The 18,875-nt window shown below is 34.6% G+C and overlaps 2 protein-coding genes across 3 annotated transcripts; one reads left to right on the top strand and one right to left on the bottom strand.

Moving 5' to 3' along the window:
* The first annotated feature begins 77 nt into the window (after positions 1-77).
* Positions 78-10,680, top strand: LOC129882920 (dol-P-Man:Man(5)GlcNAc(2)-PP-Dol alpha-1,3-mannosyltransferase). 2 transcript variants are annotated; one of them, XM_055957422.1, is made up of 13 exons: positions 79-332; positions 446-480; positions 741-878; positions 5,646-5,714; positions 6,733-6,890; positions 6,999-7,065; positions 7,167-7,220; positions 7,666-7,754; positions 8,448-8,564; positions 8,735-8,841; positions 8,977-9,055; positions 9,870-9,926; positions 10,010-10,680. In XM_055957422.1, the coding sequence occupies exons 1-13, from the start codon at positions 182-184 to the stop codon at positions 10,188-10,190; spliced, it is 1,302 nt and encodes a 433-aa protein (XP_055813397.1). In that variant the 5' UTR covers positions 79-181; the 3' UTR covers positions 10,191-10,680. The 2 variants fall into 2 exon arrangements, with proteins under 2 accessions (XP_055813398.1, XP_055813397.1); XM_055957423.1 differs by lacking the exon at positions 5,646-5,714 and having other exon boundaries at positions 78-332.
* A 3,559-nt stretch (positions 10,681-14,239) lies between these two features.
* On the bottom strand, positions 14,240-14,923 carry LOC129881788 (rapid alkalinization factor). Its single transcript, XM_055955898.1, has 2 exons — positions 14,396-14,923; positions 14,240-14,314 (listed from the first exon to the last, which is right to left on the bottom strand). Exon 1 carries the CDS (start codon positions 14,784-14,786, stop codon positions 14,433-14,435), a length of 354 nt encoding a protein of 117 aa, XP_055811873.1. The 5' UTR covers positions 14,787-14,923; the 3' UTR covers positions 14,240-14,314; positions 14,396-14,432.
* Positions 14,924-18,875: the final 3,952 nt, after the last annotated feature.

The raw sequence follows: 18,875 nt of genomic DNA, 5'->3' as shown, positions 1-18,875 counted from the left end.
TAAACCCAAAACCAAATAAAGGACGTCTTTGTTCTACTTCTAATAGATACAGGGTCATTTTCCCTTATATTTTTAGAAACCATGAAACGCTGCGTTTTAAACAGAACAAAAATTCTGGATTCCTAAATTCTTAATACGCCGTCTTTTCGCCGAGATCGTCAGTTCTCCTGCTCCGGCAGCCATGGCAGCCAAATCAGCTGCTATACACAAGAGTTCACATAGATCGGAAAATTTCATTCAAAAACTCGTTAAAAATCCTAAAATACCTTTTTCTATTGCATTACTCGTCGCTGATTCCATCCTCGTTGCGTTGATTATCGCATACGTTCCATGTAATGTTTCAGTTTTTTCCACACTTCATTTCCATTTTTTTGTTTTCTTCTTATATGTATATCAAATCATAAACTCATTAATTGTGAAAGTCCTTAATTTCTTCTTTTTTTAGATACGAAAATTGATTGGGATGCTTATATGTCTCAGGTGAGAGTTCAACATTTTGATCTGTATGTTTCTCTTGTTCTGTAATGCAACAAAGATTTGAGTTGAATTTAGTTTGGTCAGTGATTTGGCTTAAAAGACAAATTAAAAGCAAAATATTTACTAGTAATTGTCATTGGGAATGAAATGGGCAACTTAGAAGATTCATAAAGCTTATTCTAACTAGAATTATACATTATAGTGTGGTTGATTGATATGTAGCTTATATTGTTTTGATTGATTGGTTATTTTTGGTCTAATAGGTTACTGGTTTTCTCGAAGGAGAGAGGGATTACAGTAACTTGAAAGGTGACACGGGGCCTCTTGTTTACCCAGCAGGCTTTCTTTATATTTACTCTGCTATACAATCTGTTACCGGAGGTCAAGTCTATCCTGCTCAGGTAATTTTCCTACTTTCTCCATTCCGGGAGGCACGATTCCTTTTTTTCAGCAATCGTCAGTAAACTTGCATAGGGGGATGCTAGCTTGATTGTGATTGTTGACTTTCAAATTTGATTAGATTTGAAAGAGCATACAAATGCAATTAATTGATTGTCCCCTTTGAAAAATGATTAGATTTTGCTACTTAATTTTAAGTAAGTGAGACTATACACTAGAAACAACAATAAGACAGACATATTTTCTGTTTTATGTGTTAACTAATAATAGAATGGAAGCATAGTATCTGTATTGACGATGTGAACTAGTTACTCCTGCAGAGGTAGGTGTTTTCCCATGCTAGCCTTGATTTCTTAGCAGTTACATTAACAAGCTTAACTCTTACTTTCCTTTGACCCTGTTTCATCATTTTTGGAACTCCAGCTAGATCTTCATGCCTGTGATGCACTTTTACTCCGGGCAGTATACCATCTGCTGGAGTGTTTCTTTTCCAATAAGGACAATCCGAAGCAAATATTTGCTTTTCTTCTAACCTTATACTACTACAACAACAACATCATGCCCAGTGAAATCCCACAAGTGGGGTTTGGAGAGGGTAGAGTGTACGCAGACCTTACCACTATCTCATGGAGATAAAGAGACTGTTTTCGAAAGACTCTCGGCTCAAAGTAACAGTCCCAAGAAAGGGAGAATCACAGTATAATATATATATATATATCATAGCAGCTGAAACGAAAGGCGATGCAAATTCTATAAGACAAACACAATACCAATATCAAGATAATGGGATAATCAAGGGCAATAGCAACACAACTATAATGGCACGCCTAGACCTAAGACCAACCCTAAATCATCACAGGGCATCACAAACATTCTACCCCTGCTAGCCTTTTATCCTAATACGCTACCTCCACTCCTTCCTGTCTAAGGTCTTATCCTCGATGATACGAAGTTGTGCCATATCCTGTCTAATCACCTCTGCTCAATATTTTTTCGGTCTACCCTTACCCCTCCGCATAGCCTCCAAATCCAACCGCTCGCACCTCCTAACTGGGGCGTCGACACACCTCCTCTGTACATGCCCAAACCATCTCAGTCTCGCTTCTCTCATCTTGTCTGCCACAGAGGCCACTCTCGCCTTCTCCCGAATAACTTCATTCTTAATTTTATCACTCCTAATATGTCCACACATCCATCTCAACATCTTCATCTCCGCAATATGCATCTTCTGAACACGAGAGTTCTTGACTGGCCAGCACTCCACACCATATAGTAACGATGGCCTAACCACCATTTTGTAGAACTTACCTTTAAGTTTGAGTGGTACCTTCTTATCGCATAGGACTCTAGAGACAAGCCTCCATTTTAGTCCATGCTACCCCAATACGATGCGTGACATCATCATCAATGTCCCCACTACTCTGGATGACGGATACAAGATACTTAAAGCTTTCTCTCTTAAGGATAGGTTGAGTGGCAAGCCTCACTTCCATGCCCTCTTCATTAATCGCAATACTGAGTTTGCACTCCAAGTACTCTGTCTTGATCCTGCTTAATTTGAACCCTTTGAACTCCAGAGTTTGTCTCCAAACCTCCAACCTATCATTAACTCTGTTTCGAATCTCATCAATCAAAACTATGTCATCCGCAAATAACATACACCATAGAACCTCCTCCTGAATAGATCGTGTTAGCTCATCCATCACTAAGGCAAAAAGAAAAGGACTCAGCGCAGATTCCTGATGTAGTCCCATCGCAACAGGAAAGTGCTCTGAGTCACCTCCCACCGTCCTAACTCGAGTCTTGGCTCCAACATACATATCCTTTATCATCCTAATATACACCATCAGAACACCTTTAGCCTCCAGACACCTCCAAAGAACAATCCTCGGGACTTTGTCATAAGCTTTTTCAAGATCGATTGAATACCATATGAAGATCCCTCTTTCTTTTCCTAAATTTCTCCACCAGTCTCCGCATAAGATGGATTGCTTCAGTAATTGACCGCTCCGGCATGAATCCGAACTGATTCTCTGAAATTGACACTTCTCTCCTCACCCTCATTTCCACCACCCTCTCCCATATCTTCATAGTGTGGCTTAACAATTTGATACCCTTGTAATTATTACAGTTTTGAATATCACCCTTGTTCTTGTACAATGGGACCATAGTACTCCACCTCCATTCATCGAGCATTTTAGCTGTCTTCAAAATAACATTAAACAACCTAGTCAACCATTCCAAACCTGCCTTATCAGTGGTCTTCCAAAAGTCCACCGGAATCTCATCGGGTCCGATCGCTCTCCCCTTTCTCATCCTACTAATAGCATGTCTAACCTCCTCAACCCTAAAACACCTGCAGTACCCAAAATTTCGAAGGCTATAAGAGTTCCAAATCACCCAGAACAATATCTCGGTCCCTTTTTTCATTTAAGAGTTTGTGGAAGTAAGCTTGCCATTTTTGCTTAATAGAGGCCTCATCCACTAACACTTTACCTTCCTCGTCCTTGATGCATTTTACTTGATCCAAGTCGCGAGCTTTTCTCTCTCTCACTTTGGCGAGCCTATACAATCTCTTATCCCCACCTTTTTCCCCTAACTCGACATACAAGCGTTCAAAAGCTGCCGTCTTAGCACTTGTGACCGCCGACTTAGCTTCTGTCCTCGCACTTCTCAGCCTCATCCACGCATTCCAACCACTCTGTATAGGCAACCTTCTTAGCTTTCACTTTGCCTTAAACTTCTTCATTCCACCACCAATCTCCTCGACGACCACCAAAGATTCCTCTCGATACCCCTAATACCTCGGTAGCTGCTTTTCTAATGCAACCAGTAGTCGTGTCCCACATGTTGTTCACATTCCCGCTACTACTCCAGGCCCCCATACCATTTTACTTCTCCCCCATCTCCCGAGAAATGGTAGGGGTCAGCCCTCCCCATCTAATCCTTGGTCGATCATAAGGGGTCTTCTTTCTCCTATTCCTCTTAATCTCCAAGTCCATCACCAAAAGTCTATGTTGGGTCGTAATATTTTCACTCTGAATAACCTTGCAATCCTTACAAAGGCCTCTATCACCTTTTCGGAGGAGTAGGTAATCAATTTGAGTCCTAGCTACCGTGCTACTAAAAGTAACCAAGTGATTCTCCCTCTTCAGAAAACAAGAGTTAGCAATTACCAACTCAAAAGCTTTAGCAAACTCCTGAAAAGATGTCCCGCTATCATTCCTTTCCTTAAAACCAAAGCCTTCATGGACATCATCAAAACCACTAGAAGTTTTACCGATATGACCATTGAAATCTCTACCAATGAATTTTTTTTTGGTGTTTGGTATACACCTCACTACCTCATCCAAATCCTCCCAAAAGAGCCTTTTGTCTTCCTCATCCAACCCACATGGGGTGCATATGCACTAATAACGTTCACAATAAGCCTACCTATAACTAGCTTAATAGTCATCATCCTATCACTGATCCTCTTTACCTCCACCATACACTCCCTAAGATCCGCTACAACTAGAATACCTACTCCATTTCTATCTCTTGAGCTTCTTGAGTACCACAATTTAAATCCGTCCACATTCCTGGCTTTGGTCCCTACCCATCTAGTCTCCTGAACACAAGTTATATTAATCTTCCTCCTCTTAAGACTCTTCACTAACTCTATGGACTTCCCTGTAAGTGACACTATGTTCCACGATCCTACTCTCAACTTAAGAAAACCCACCCCTCTCTTGCCACTATTACCCCTCGCCTTCAACCCCAATCGAGGACATGACCCTAATCCACCATCATTATCCAAAGCCACCAAAAAATATGAACCACAAAGTGATAAACTGAGGACAAATAAATCAGGAGAATACAAGCAACAAGAAAATAAACGACAATATAGAATGTGGAATAGAGACAACACTCACTAACTAATAAGCACGTATACAAAATCAAGAACCCTAATTAATAAATGTCGAAAGAGGAAAGAAAATGAAGAACAATAAAGATAAGAACTAAGGCAAAACAAGGGCAACAGTGATAGTCAAACTGATCGGCGACAAGAACAACAGTTGGGCATAAGAAATCAGCTATAGAAAGGAAAGGGAAGATACAACCTGGCCCGGAGAAAGCTGTGAGTAAATGTCTGACCGGAATCTTGGACTTCGCCAGAATCTGATAGCGCTGCAACGTCGGAGGTCGCCGGAAAATGCTGGCCGTCGCCGGATATTGCCGGGAGTTTCTGCGGGCAGATCTGGACAGATCTGGTTTCTTGGTCGCCGGCAGAAACAAAATGTTTTAGAGATGTTCTTGCGTTCGCCGGAAAAGAAAGAAAGAAGCAGGAGTTTCTTGTGTTCGCCGGAAAAGGGAGAAGAAGACCGGCGTATGGTCGCCGGAAAAGAAAGAAAGAAGAAGAAGACTTGTAGTCGCCGGAGTAGAGATCGAAGAAGTCACCGGAGTTTCTGCGAACAAAAGCTATGAAACCTTTCTGCAATATTTCCTATTGGCTACAACCATGACTAAATAGAAAAAATTGCAATGATAGACTTTCTATGCTTGTATGGATGGCGTAAGCTTAAACTAGATTCCAGCATGAGAAAAAAATTCGTAACCTTTTGCTGGGTTTTGCGTGTTCTGGAAGGTTCAACTAGTAGTGACTTTTGAATAATGTGGGCATATTCAACTGGTCATTGGATAATCCGTACACTCTATTATGTCCTTCCATATAATGTCACGTAACTTGCATGCCAGTTGTTGATTTCTATTTTTTCATGTCAGTGCAGATTCTTTTTGGCTTTCTCTACATGCTGGATCTTGCAATTGTCGTGTTCATCTACTTGAAGACTGACGTGGTAGGCGTCCTCTTCATCTGAATTTTGTGGATAAACTTTCAGGCTAATATAATCCTGAAAAGAGTTGTATTGTGACTGTTGTAAGACTGGAACTTGTGGTGAGATTTGTTAGTGTTGTCTACAACACAACAACAACAACATACCAAGTGTATTCACACAGAGTGGGGTCTGGGGAGGGTAGAGCATAGGCAAACCTTACCTCTACCTCAGAGGTAAGGTTTGCGTACACTTTCAAAAGATTGAGTTTCTAGGTCCCTACAGTTTTATACAGGGATATACTTTATCTTCTCACTTTTTCCACGATATACTGATCTCTAGCATAATCTTAGTGCTCTTATGAATAAAACCTTATCATTTTAAAAAAAATAAAATTCTAGACATCAATTTGAGACCTGGTGACAGAATGCACCTTCTTTAAGCTTACACAGATGATCTTTTTTTAAAGGAGGTATCTTGGTAAACAATAAATCAAAATTGAACTTCAACGGGATTTACGGAGGAAAAATATGATGAAGCTGAGAAGTTATAATGTTTCGGGGAGGTGTTTCTAAAAAAAAAGTATAAGAAAACAGTCAATCTTTGGACTGTAGTTAGATCATTTAGCGATATCATTCAAATCTTATGCCAAGGAGATCAAGAATTTTTGCCCAAATAATTACGCATGGTTCAGTGGAAGTTCTAATGTGTAATTGAGTACATCTGTAAAAAATTGTCTAAACATCTCTAATAAAGCGAATTCTTGACCAAAATTTTGGGAATTTATATATCTTTTCACACTGAATCAAGATTGGCTTTCAACTGTAGCAAGAGAAGAATGTCTGCAATATATCTTACTTTCTTCTGATTACCATTTCTTTTTCTGATTTAGCTTTACCCTTGAAACTTCTAATTTACGTTCTTTCAGTAAATATTCAGAATTCGTCCACTTTGTACCAAGTAGAAAATCTTTTAAATGGACAAACCACTTTTCCTTGGAGTTAAGATATGCTATGTGTAATTGGAAACATATTTTTTTCAGGTACCTTGGTGGGCTCTCTCCTTGCTTTCTCTGTCTAAAAGAGTTCACTCTATCTTTGTTCTTCGATTATTTAATGATTGTTTTGCCACTACTCTCCTCCATGCTGCATTGGTCTCAATTATTTGCCAAAAATGGCATCTAGGGTTGGTAATTTTCAGGTATATTCTTGCTTGCTTTGACATTTTTATTGTTGGATTAATTTTGTTCTATATCATTGATTAAAAGCCATCAGTTAAGATTGATCAATGGTCTTCTCTTTAGTACAGCGGAGCTGTTTCCATAAAGATGAATGTGCTCCTGTATGCACCACCTCTGTTGCTCCTGATGGTGAAGGTATAATATTGGGACAGTTTAGGCTATTAATAATCTCAGTAGGACGTTGAATTACATTTCTGATTAACTTTTGTGTTATATGGTGGAAACTTGAAATACAGGCAATGGATATTGTTGGAGTGATAACTGCTTTAGCAGGTGCTGCATTAGTGCAGGTGGGTATTCTCCAAGTTCCCTTTCTAATTTATAATGCAATGATGTTAAGCGGGCGGCATGATTTTCTTATCTTTACTCTTGTTATTGTCTTCATTACTGCAATTGTGTTTTTTGTTAATGTTGTTTGGGAAAATAGTTTAAGCACGTTCGTTATTTGGGGAGGGAAGGTTTGTGGTTGCTCCAGGATCAAGGCATCACTTTCTTCTGCGTACTCATGAATGAGACATGATGTTTTAAATTGTGTGATCTATATGTTCCATCCTCGATTCTCTTGGGCATTTTTAATTGTTAAAATATTTTTTGTATTCTTTCCTCAGAGATCGACTGATGAGTTTGTGGTTCATAATGCATAGGTGAGTCGGGTGACAAGTATACTGCTGTTGAATGGAGCTTCTTCTGATCAAATTGATAACCAATGATCATGATAATTGGTGATTGGTGCAGATTCTCATAGGGCTTCCTTTTATCCTGTCGTATCCAGCGTCATATATATCAAAAGCTTTCAATCTTGGTCGTGTTTTCATCCACTTCTGGTACTTTCTTAAACACAATGTGTGCAAAATTCATACTCTGAGGCACCATGTCGAAAATATCATGCAACTTTAAGTTTTTAGCATTGCTATCATCCTTATTTCTTGATTTACGTATGTTTTGGTAAAATTCTTTTAATGTGCAAAACAAATAATCATTATACCCCTGGATATTTATGAAATCCCCATAAATATGGTGATAAGAAATCGTGTATCTATTCACTTGACACACTGTTGTATAAACGTTCATTATCATTACATGAAACAACGTTATTGTATTTATCATGCACTTTACCTCAAATGTCATCGAACAATACATTGGTACTGGTGGTGTCTGCTATAAATGTAGGAGATGCATGTTCTTACTGCTGGCTGTAGTTTGTTCTCTGTCTCATCCCTTGGGAGTTTGGGTGGGCAGTGGACTCGTTTTCTTTTGGTGGACGTAGACAGCAAAAGTATTATCTCCCCCATTTCCCTTGAATATCCACTCTCACCCTAAGCCTACTGTGATCTTCAAACTAAGTTTAGTCGAATCCTTTTGAATTTTAAGTTGTATTTGGCATACCTTTTAGAATAATCTGATTCACTGAGAACTGTATTTCTATCATCTGTGTTATTGCGACATTATGCTCATGTCATGATTTTCTGCTATCCTAAGCAAAGAACAGTTTATCGTAACTCTCTGATTTGTTGCAGGTCTGTTAACTTCAAATTTGTTCCTGAAGACATCTTTGTTTCTAAAGCTTTCGCTCTCTCTTTGCTAATTGCTCATCTCAGTCTGCTATTGGTTTTTGCTCATTACAGATGGTGCAAGTGAGTATTTCTCCTATTAATCATTACAGCTAGTGTAGTGGCATTGATATTCCAGTGTTGAAGTGGGAAAAGGAAAGTCATAATATGATAATTATTATTTTCTTCTCTACATACAAAGGTAATGAGTTAGCGGCCACTGGACTGCATTTTTCCTTTTTCATCTTTTGCAGGCATGAAGGGGGACTGTTTGCTGTTGTGTGTTCTAAAATCATTCAACTGAAGCTCAGAGTTTCTCAGAGAAATCCTTCTTCAACCAAGAAAGTCCTTCAAGCTGACCGTAAGCAACATGCACAATCTATTTTGTGATTTTCTATACTTAAAAAGGCCGTCAAGCGTTTTACTGTCACTAGTTTTATCTTGATTTGGCATGATCTATGGTTGCTGAATTGGTCTGTGTCTATTTCATTCTCAGATATTGTGACGACTATGTTTGTTGGGAATTTCATTGGCATTATATGTGCCCGATCCCTCCATTACCAATTTTATTCTTGGTAAGTTTTGCAGCTCATTTTTTTCTTTAGGTCACGGATTCTATCTCATACTCACTTCTTAACACAAATGTCTTGATGTGGTGGTTATTAAGGGCTGGCTAATCTAGTTCTCAGAGTGAAATAAAAGAAGATTAAATTGTCCACATTAAGTATTTAAATATGCAACTTTCCGTATTTTTAAATATTTGAAAAGCTTTAGTAAATGATAATTTACTTTGATTCTTGGAATAGTTAACATAATATTCAGCTTGAAATAGAAGCGTCCTTTTATGATCTCATGCTTGTATTGAGCTCAGTTCTGGTGGTAACTGCACATAAAAGTACAACAAATATTTCAAGAGGACATAATTGAGATGTTTAATCAGAACTTTTTAAAAATGATAAAACTGTCTTATTCTAATTTAATCATTGTGACACACTAAAATAAATAATGCATTCCAGACGGACATAGTAATAACTTGAGATGCTGAAACATCTCATTGAAGAACAGAGAATTTTGGGATACATTTTGTTAGTAGTTCACGGGACTGCAGCATGTACTTAAAGGGAGAAATATATTATTTATAAAATGCTCATTGAGTAGTTGACCCACCTCTTTGTATGGACTTTTTCCCGGTGAGTCGGTGAAGATCACAAAAATCAGCCCCCCTCACCCTGCTAGCATGGCACCAAAGCAAGACATAAAAGTCTTGACTAATTTTTGCCAAGCAAATGGAAAATTGGAAGTTCGCTCTTTCACTGTTTTCTTGACTTCTGTGTCAAAGTTTAAATTGAATTAAGATAAAACCATTGATGTCCTAGATTTTGTTTGCAGGTACTTCTATTGCTTACCATATCTATTGTGGAAAACACCATTTCCAACCCTCCTACGGTATTCAGTTTTATGCTCTAGCTTCTCTGTTTGCTTTAGTTGTATGGTATTTTCTGTTGACAAGTTTTCGTATTGCACTGCAGCTTACTGTTGTTCGCAGCTGTTGAGTTTTGCTGGAATGTCTTCCCCTCCAACATTTACTCATCAGTTGTCCTCCTTTGTGTCCATTTGATCATATTGGGTGGTCTATGGATAAGTTCACCAGAATATCCATATGTAGAAAAAACAACTGATAAATCAACATCTAAGATGAAGGCCAGATAAACAACTTCTTGTTTTCTCTTGTTCGAGAACTGGTTATGCATGCGAATGGCAAAATGACTTGCTCTCTTCTCCTACCGCCATTGTGTTAAACTCTGAGGTTCTGACCAAGAGGCGTCGTTTGGTTATACCAAGAGGAGTTTTTGTAATTCTGTTTTTATTCCTAGTGTTAATGCTTACTTTTGTTAGATGGTATACAAAACCAGAAAGCTGGTCATAACCACCTTAGATTCTAAAAGACACACACAGATCATTCCCATGGAATCAAGGATGAGATTCTATGGGGTTTTCGACATTGGAGTATTTCATTAGCACAAATCTGAATTGGACTTGAATAGTTTAGAAGGTCGGGCTTTTTTTTTAAAATTTAAATGTGTGTTATATTCATTATCAAGCTGAGATGTGGACTGATTATTGCATGGTGTTGTATGTATTTGATATTGAGGTTTAGTTGATTGTGAAAAGATTGAAGCAAATATGCTTCAAAATGTCAGATCTCCATTGTCATCCTTGCCCATAGTTGCTATGTTCCCTTCTTTGTCTGAACAATCCCATATAAATATAAGGGGTGTTTGGATAGGGGCAGATCTAGAGTAGTGGGAGCGGTTCCTGGAACCCAACAATTTATATTGAGAAGTCTATTAAAGATATAAGAATTATCTGAGTTTGATATATTTGAGCCGAGGTTTTTTTAGAAACACTCTCTACATTCATGAGGTAGTAGTAAGGTCTGTGTATACTCTATCCTCTTCAGAATTCACTTTGTGGAATTTCACTGAGTATGTTGTATTAATATATAAGAAATTTTTGTTGGGAACTCAATAATAAAGTAGTCTATTGGTCCAACGATAGAAATGAAATTTGCTTAAGCTTTATTGTCCTCCTTGAATAGGGTTCGTTCCCCTTGGGCACCAGTTAATACATTCTTTTTTTGAAATCACTAGAAACTCATAAACTTTAAATCTAGAATCGTTTGGATGAGTTTATAAACTCATCAAATTGTTAGTTAATAAGTATTTTGGTTAGTATGTGTCTATTTTTTTAAAAAAAGAAAATGCACTTATTAAATATTGTTTTAAAGTTTGATGTTTATTAACTAGATTTAATCAGCTAAGCTAAACGGGATATAAAATTGGGAAGTTTGATAGCCTTCAAAATAGAAAATGTTGGTTCCCCTCCTTGCAAAGCTGTGTTTCTTGATAACTCATATTGCACCTAATTTCTAACTACATAGCAACTTCATTACCTAATCATTTTTATTTCTTTTATGACATTAAGGCTACCAATAAGAGAGAAAGGTAATTTTTTGAAATTATAATTATTAGCTGAGTGACCATCTAAGAAATCAATCATGCACATAAAGATATGTTGTTTACACCTAACAAGAAACGTCCCATCCATACTATTGTCAAGTATTCAAATCATTTACCCATATTTCTGATTTGCGTTCCTTCTATGTATAAGGAATTTGGCTTTGACTCGATATTTGTAGTATGTGTGATATCTAACAAGTTAACTAGTGATGTGCTTAAAAATCTTCCTTTACATCGTTAGAATACTTATTGAACGAGTCAACTAGAAGTAAACAGGTAGGAATAGAAAGCAATTATTACACCATATATGTATTTAAGAACATATATTCATGTGTCTCTCTCTTTTTTCTTCTTCAACGAGTCTCTTCTTCTTCAATGAGAATTCTAAATTTTTGCTTTTAGATTTTTGAATCATGAACAAGAATTTCAAAAACTAATGTCACCCTCTGTAAGAGTCTCAGATTTGACCACATGCATGAAGTTATCGATATGTCAAATTTCAATATTCTCACATAAACATCGGAAAAGGAGGTCAAGAATACTACGGAAAGTGACAATGTTGCTATTGATATCAGTTCCGCAAAACAAACATCTAAAAAGAGGAAGTGTAACAATGTCGAATCTTCTCCGTCTGTAGATTCGGACTCCGACTTTGTTTATGATTCACAATATAAAAGGGGCAAAAAAGAATTCAAGGGAGAGACTTCAATATCGAAAGAGCCCAAGAAAGATTTGAAGCATTCAACAACATACCCAGTGGAATCCCACAAATGGGGTCTGAGAGGGTAGGATGTACGCATACCTTATCACTACCTCGTGGAGATAGAGAGATTGTTTCCGAAAGACCCTCGGCTTGAAAGTCACAGTTCCAAGTACAAGAGAAAAAATAATATATATAGCATAAAGAAAAAAAGAAAAAGAAAAAATATAAATAAATAAAAAAAAGTAAAAATAGAAATAAAAATAAAATGCAATGCAAAATTTACAAGACAAGAACAATAACTATAGCAAAATACTGCAATAATCAAAGGCAATAGCAACACAACTATACAGGCATGCCTAGACCTACGACCACTCTAAACCGACACACGGTAAGACACCATTCTATCCCTACTAGCCTTCTACCCTAATTCACGATCTTCACTCTTTTCTATCTAAGGTTATGTCCTTGGTGATATGGAGTACCGCCATATCTTGTTAAATAAATTTTAATTTATAATTAATTTTAAATAATTAAATGGTAATCAATAGATAGCCGCCACGTGTTTAAAAAAATCAATAGGACGCTTATAATCGCGATCATGCCGCATCAGCTCTTTCAGTCACTACTACCCGTGTCACACCTACAGTGGCAGAGAGTTTTCATTGTTCCTATGGATTTTTTGGGGAATCTGACCCCATGCTGCAAACAGTCAAATCTGAACTGAACCCTGTTGCTCTTCTTTCATTCCTCGCGAGCAGGAAGCACACCAACAACGTGCGTTGCGTGACTCTATTCAAATTATTTAATTAAAATTCTGTTAATAAATTTTGATTTATAATTATTTTTAAATAGCTAAATTATAACCAATAGATGACCGCCACGTGTTTAAAAAAATTATTTAATTAAAATTATGTTATAGAAAAGGTCATTTTTAGACCTAAATGTGGATGATAAGGGCATTAATTTTTAGAATTTTATACGATAATCATCCACCTTTAGTTCCAAAAATGACCTTTTCTTTAACATAATTTTAATTAAATAATTTGAAATTTTTTTTAAACACGTGGCGGTCATCTATTGGTTACAATTTAATTATTTAAAATTAATTATAAATTAAAATTTTTTTAGCATAATTTTAATTAAATAATTTTTTTAAACACGTGGCGCCCATCTATTGGTTACAATTTAATTATTTAAAATTAATTATAAATCAAAATTTCTTTATCATAATTTTAATTAAATAATTTGAATTTTTTTTAAACATGTGGCGGCCATCTATTGGTTACAATTTAATTATTTAAAATTAATTATAAATTAAAATTTATTTAACAGGATTTTAATTACGAAAAAGGGCCTAAAATGCTCTCAAACTATTGAAAATGGTATAAAAATGTCCCGCATGCCTTTTTCCGTTAAAGAAAAGGTCATTTTTTGACCTAAAGGTAGATGTCAATGGCATTTTAGGCCTAATAGATGAATGTGAGACATTTTTATACCAATTTCAATAGTTTAAAGACATTTTAAGCCCTTTTCCATTTATAAAATAGTCAATACATGTATAAGTTATTATAGATTTAAGTATGATATATATATATATATATATATATATATATATATATATATATATATATATATATATATATATATGATATATGTTTTGTGTATATTTTTTTTTATATTTCAATTATATTGATAAATAACTTTGACCGATCTGTACATATTGATAAATTTGTCATAATTCATGCATGTCTCTCTCTCTCTCTTACTAAGCCAAAAGGTGAAGCAAAGTATCTTATCAATTATTCCTTCCATTTCAATTTATTTATTATTTTTAAAAAAATATTTTATTTTTTTTAGTAACTCTTTAATTTTTCCTTTTTATTTGACATATTTAAAATTATGAGATTAAAAAGTATTTTAATATATTTAATATATCTTTAGTTTACACCACAAGATTCAAAAGTAATCTAAATTCTTTATTTTTTTAAGCTCTACATCAAGTAAAAATCAAATCAACAAATTAAAAGGAAGGATAATATATATATTAGATAGAATAGAACTGATAAAAAACAAACAATTCGAAAATGAACTGATCATTTTATTAGAAGCAACTGAAAAGAAAAAACCGCTGGAGTTAATATAAACACGTACAGTTATTCAAACAGCAAATTAATCAAAAAAATTAAACTTACTAATTAACATCGATTCGATCGTTAATTAATTAATTAATTAACTCCGGCAACGAGTAATCGCACTGCAGTCACGTGTATACGGATTAGCTTCAGCACCTGTCTTGCAGTTATAATACGAAGCACCTCTTCTAGAACACGGAACACTGTTACTCTGCAGCGCACCATAGCTTATGTAATCAGTAGTTGCTAATATGCGCCGGTTGCTTTCCGAATCCATTTCGAATTCACCGGCCGCCATACACTCCGCTATCGAACCTTCACAGCTATCGGTGGATTTCATCGGAATCCAACCGCTCACGTCGAAGTCGCCGCCGGTAGCATCGCCGGACATAATCAACACTGCGATCAACAATGAAGAGATGATGAAAATGGTGGAAAACGAATTCGCCATTGCCGATAATTTCTCAATGCTAATTGGTGCGCTATCTTCCTTCTCTCTTACTCTTATATATATAGAGAGAAAAATAACAACTTTATAATTTTATTTTATTTTTTCTTTTGTAAGTTGTAACTACTACTGCTGCTCCCATATTCTCACTGTTTTTAGCTCAACGACAATAGGGCGGGATTGGGGATACTATGAATTTTAAAGTATTTTTGGCCTTTTTCGTGAAATGGTGTCCATGTTGCCTTTATTTACCAAACTACCATTCTGCAAAAAAAAATGTATAACCAAATTTGACTCTAATTTTTTATTTTTTTAGATTTTCCATCAACAAAAGGGATGCGCCAAGGCACAGGGGCTTTCGTTCATTTTTCATTCTTAGAGTTCGAATTCGAAATCTCTGATTAAAAGTGAAATAGTTTCACCACTTCACCAGAACCCATTTTGATGATTCTACTTATTTATTAAACTGCCATTTATACCTTGTAAGGGTGTGTGAAAGAAAAATGTTTTCTTTATGTTTTTTAAGGAAAATAACTGGTTTCTTGCTTATCTTTTTATATTTATAAAAATATTATTATAATATTATTTTAAAGTATTTGTATATTAAATAAACAAAGACTATATGAGTCGTAGGAGTGAGTAAAAATCGAACCAATTAATTAATCGAAAAGAAAAAAATATTATTGAGTTATTGGGTTAATGGAGTTTTAATGGTTTTATAAAAAAAATTATCGGGTATTAGTTCGACATTAATTTTAATATTAGATAAACCAAAAACCCATTAAGGCATATTTAATTTACTAATTTACCCCTACATAATTATTAAATATTAATATCAATACCTTATTGGTTACTGCCTTTGTAATTTAGCCTTCAATTCACATTATTGTCCTAATTTTTTTATTTGTGTTGCAATTGAATAGTTCTTTTCATGTTAGCTATTACTGAATCTATTTTATGAGCATTCCGTAAAGTTACGTTTTTTTTTCTTTTCGCGTCAAATTATTGGAGAAGTTATATAATTATTTTATTAGCATTTTCTTATAATTAGTTAAACCATAAATCGAATTATTAAATATCAAAATTGATAAAAATATTTTATTGATTTGATAATAGATTTAGCATATTTAAAAATAAAAAATCAATAAAGCGAACTGATAATACGTAAAATCGAATCGAACCTCTCGATGCACATGGCGTGGGGTTGAGAGCATGGAGTGGTGGGGATAGGAACTGCATGGGGTCATGTTGAAGTCCTTGTGTGGGAGCATGGAGAGGATACAATTAATGTAAAATGCTATTTGTGAAACTTATTTTCTCAAATCCTATTAGAAAGAAGTCATTTTTCTTATTTTTAAGAAACTTGTTTTGTGAAAAAAAAAAGATATTTCCAATTTTTTTGACCAATCTAATATGAAAAAAATAAAATATCATTTTCCTCATTTTCAAAAATTTTGACCGACCTCCAAAAATATTTTCAAATATTTTAGTAAAAAATTAAAAAATATATTTTTCACCATACGAAACACATCCTGAAAGTAAAATTTTCAATTAATTTTTGCGCAGTCAATAGCATAAATCCAGAGGATTCACCGTCGTAGTTATAATCCCAACATTCTCGAATACAAATTCACCATCCGAATGCACATGGACCACTTGTATCAATACGTGTTGCTAATTACTATATATATATATATATATATATATAAATCCTAGATTAAGGTTGTATGAAGAAAAATCGTTTATCAAAATTTGGTGTTTGCACCAAATGAAAACACTTACCATATTTTATGCATACTATGTTTGACTTATATCATTTCTTCCACATAAATTTTTTAATAATGGTGGCGTTTAGATCAGCTTATGCGCATTTCAATTATTTCATCGAGTTTAACATTTTACATCAACACAAGTATTAAATAACTATGCGTATCAAGGCAAAATCCCCTAGTATTTTTTATTATTGCACTATTACATTGTTGTTGTTGCTGTGATATGCTATATTTTGTTCTTTATATCTGTGATAGTTGCATTTGAGTCGAGGGTCTTTCGGAAATAATCTCTATTTTTACGAGTTAGTGATCAAATCTTTGTACACTCTATCATCTTCGGACCTTGCTTGTGGGATTTCACTGAATATGTTGTTGTTGTTGTATTTAAAAATATTTTAATTATAATTTAAAAAATAAAATATAAAGAAATTTTGGGGAAACTAAATTAAAGTTTTTTAGAAGTACATATGGTCATGTTGATTTAGTATAACAGTTTAGTTGTCCTAATCTTAGACCTAATCATAATATATAATGATATTGAACGTAAGGCAAATCAAGAATTATTATGGTCGGAGAAGAAATAATATTAATTTCAATGGATATAATAAGAATATGATATTAATTCAAATAAAAATGAAGCTTCTTTGGTAATGGGTTCCCTTTATTTACCAGTTCAAACGCGTTACTCATTGCTGTTGGAAAGTTCAAGTCATCCTCAAATCAGACGAACCTTTCAAAACCTACCAAAGAAAATGATGCCAATCTTTTTACTATATTATTATTATTATAATAATATTATAATAGGCTATTTAATTAATTGTGTTTTCTTTGCTATCTAAGTTGTTTGGTCTATTCATACCTTTGTCATTAACAAATCAATTCGTATTTATCCTTTGTCATACAAGGAATCCAAATGCAAATTAAATAAATTTTTCAAAAGAAATAATCCAAAATTGGTCAATTTCAAATACTTCAAGAGCAAATTGCCTTTTCCTTATTAGTTTTAAATGTCCACATTATATGACAATATGTTGTTTACAGAGTCGAACAATTTTTTTCGGAAACTAATCGACATAGGCTAACATATACGAAAAATGAGAAAATCGTCTATTTTTGCTTGTGCCGCCCTAGATGCTATGAATGTGTTGTGGATCGTGCCAAGGCTACACATATTGTTTCCCCAGATACTTACGGAGAGTCCTGTAAAGATTTTGCAAAATAATTAACCGAAAGTAATATCACCAAAAAAATCATGGGCTAATACATACTAAAAACTGAGAAAATCGCCTAATTCATATTGAGTAGTACCATTAAACATGTTTTAAATAATGTTGTGATTAATAGTACTACTTTTTATGTAGGTTTAAAATATGTCAAATGTTACTTAAAGCAAAAATAAGAAATTGATACCATGGTTTCTCATTAGAACAGAGTCCCAGGCGAAATACTTGAAAGAAAATATGTCTACGTGCCTTGTACAATAGTAAATCAATCACATTTCTTCTTGAGATTTTAACTAGAGTATTAATAATTTTTTCATAATCCAATAGAAATTGGTCATATATTTGAGTAAAAACAATGCATCAAGCAGAGTGACCGACTGACCGTGCAGGCAAAGGAGACACTCAAATTTTCGAATGAATAGATTAATAAAATGTGCAATCATCTTTGTCCCTTCACTCAAGGTGGAGCTAGAAGCGTAGGAAGTGTTCGATAGAATCCAGTAATTTTAGTTTGAATTTGTATTTATTTTTAAAAAATTATTTAATATGTATAAATTATTCATTTAAAATTCAATAACGATTAAAATTTTGAATTCATAAGTTTCAAATCATGACTCCGCCTCTGCTTTTCACTTTATATTGTAGTTTAATATGCACAAGTCTTCCCGGCAGAGTTATTTTTTTAATTGAAGTAGGTTTAGAATATCTTCTTGTTGGAACCATTCCAGCTTAAGTATTTTTTTTCTTGATTAAAAAAAAGACTTAGGTTAATGTTAAAAACAGATGGATCCATTAACAAATTATGAACCAAAACTCAGTTTGAACGTCTGCAAGAAAATAAATAATACTATTTCTCAAAGAAGTCAACTATGAAGTACCATAGCAGAAATTACTTCCCCAACTCCTTAGAAATATTTCTCTTGTTTTTCCTTCTTTGTAGAGTTGATTGTTCTAACATTCAAAAGGATACATAAACAAAACTTCAAGCACAGGTGGATTCACTTGTAAGTTGTAAGCAGTAGCGAAGCCAGAAATTCTACTAAGAATATTCAAGATTTTAATGTGTGATTTTGTGTGAGTGAGATTGATAATCTTTG

This window comes from Solanum dulcamara, chromosome 3 (assembly GCF_947179165.1).
Source record: "Solanum dulcamara chromosome 3, daSolDulc1.2, whole genome shotgun sequence".
In the NCBI taxonomy this organism is placed as follows: domain Eukaryota; kingdom Viridiplantae; phylum Streptophyta; class Magnoliopsida; order Solanales; family Solanaceae; genus Solanum; species Solanum dulcamara.
Note: the sequence above shows the minus strand (reverse complement) of the source record. Positions and strands in the feature narration are given on the sequence as shown.

Bases quoted from the DNA above. Each gene is read 5' to 3' on its own strand.
- LOC129882920 (XM_055957422.1), top strand. From the start codon at position 182: ATGGCAGCCAAATCAGCTGCTATACACAAGAGTTCACATAGATCGGAA. The intron at 481-740 runs GTGAGAGTTCAA...TTGGTCTAATAG, and splicing joins GGGATGCTTATATGTCTCAG to GTTACTGGTTTTCTCGAAGG. The intron at 7,066-7,166 runs GTATAATATTGG...CTTGAAATACAG, and splicing joins TGTTGCTCCTGATGGTGAAG to GCAATGGATATTGTTGGAGT.
- LOC129881788 (XM_055955898.1), bottom strand. From the start codon at position 14,786: ATGGCGAATTCGTTTTCCACCATTTTCATCATCTCTTCATTGTTGATC.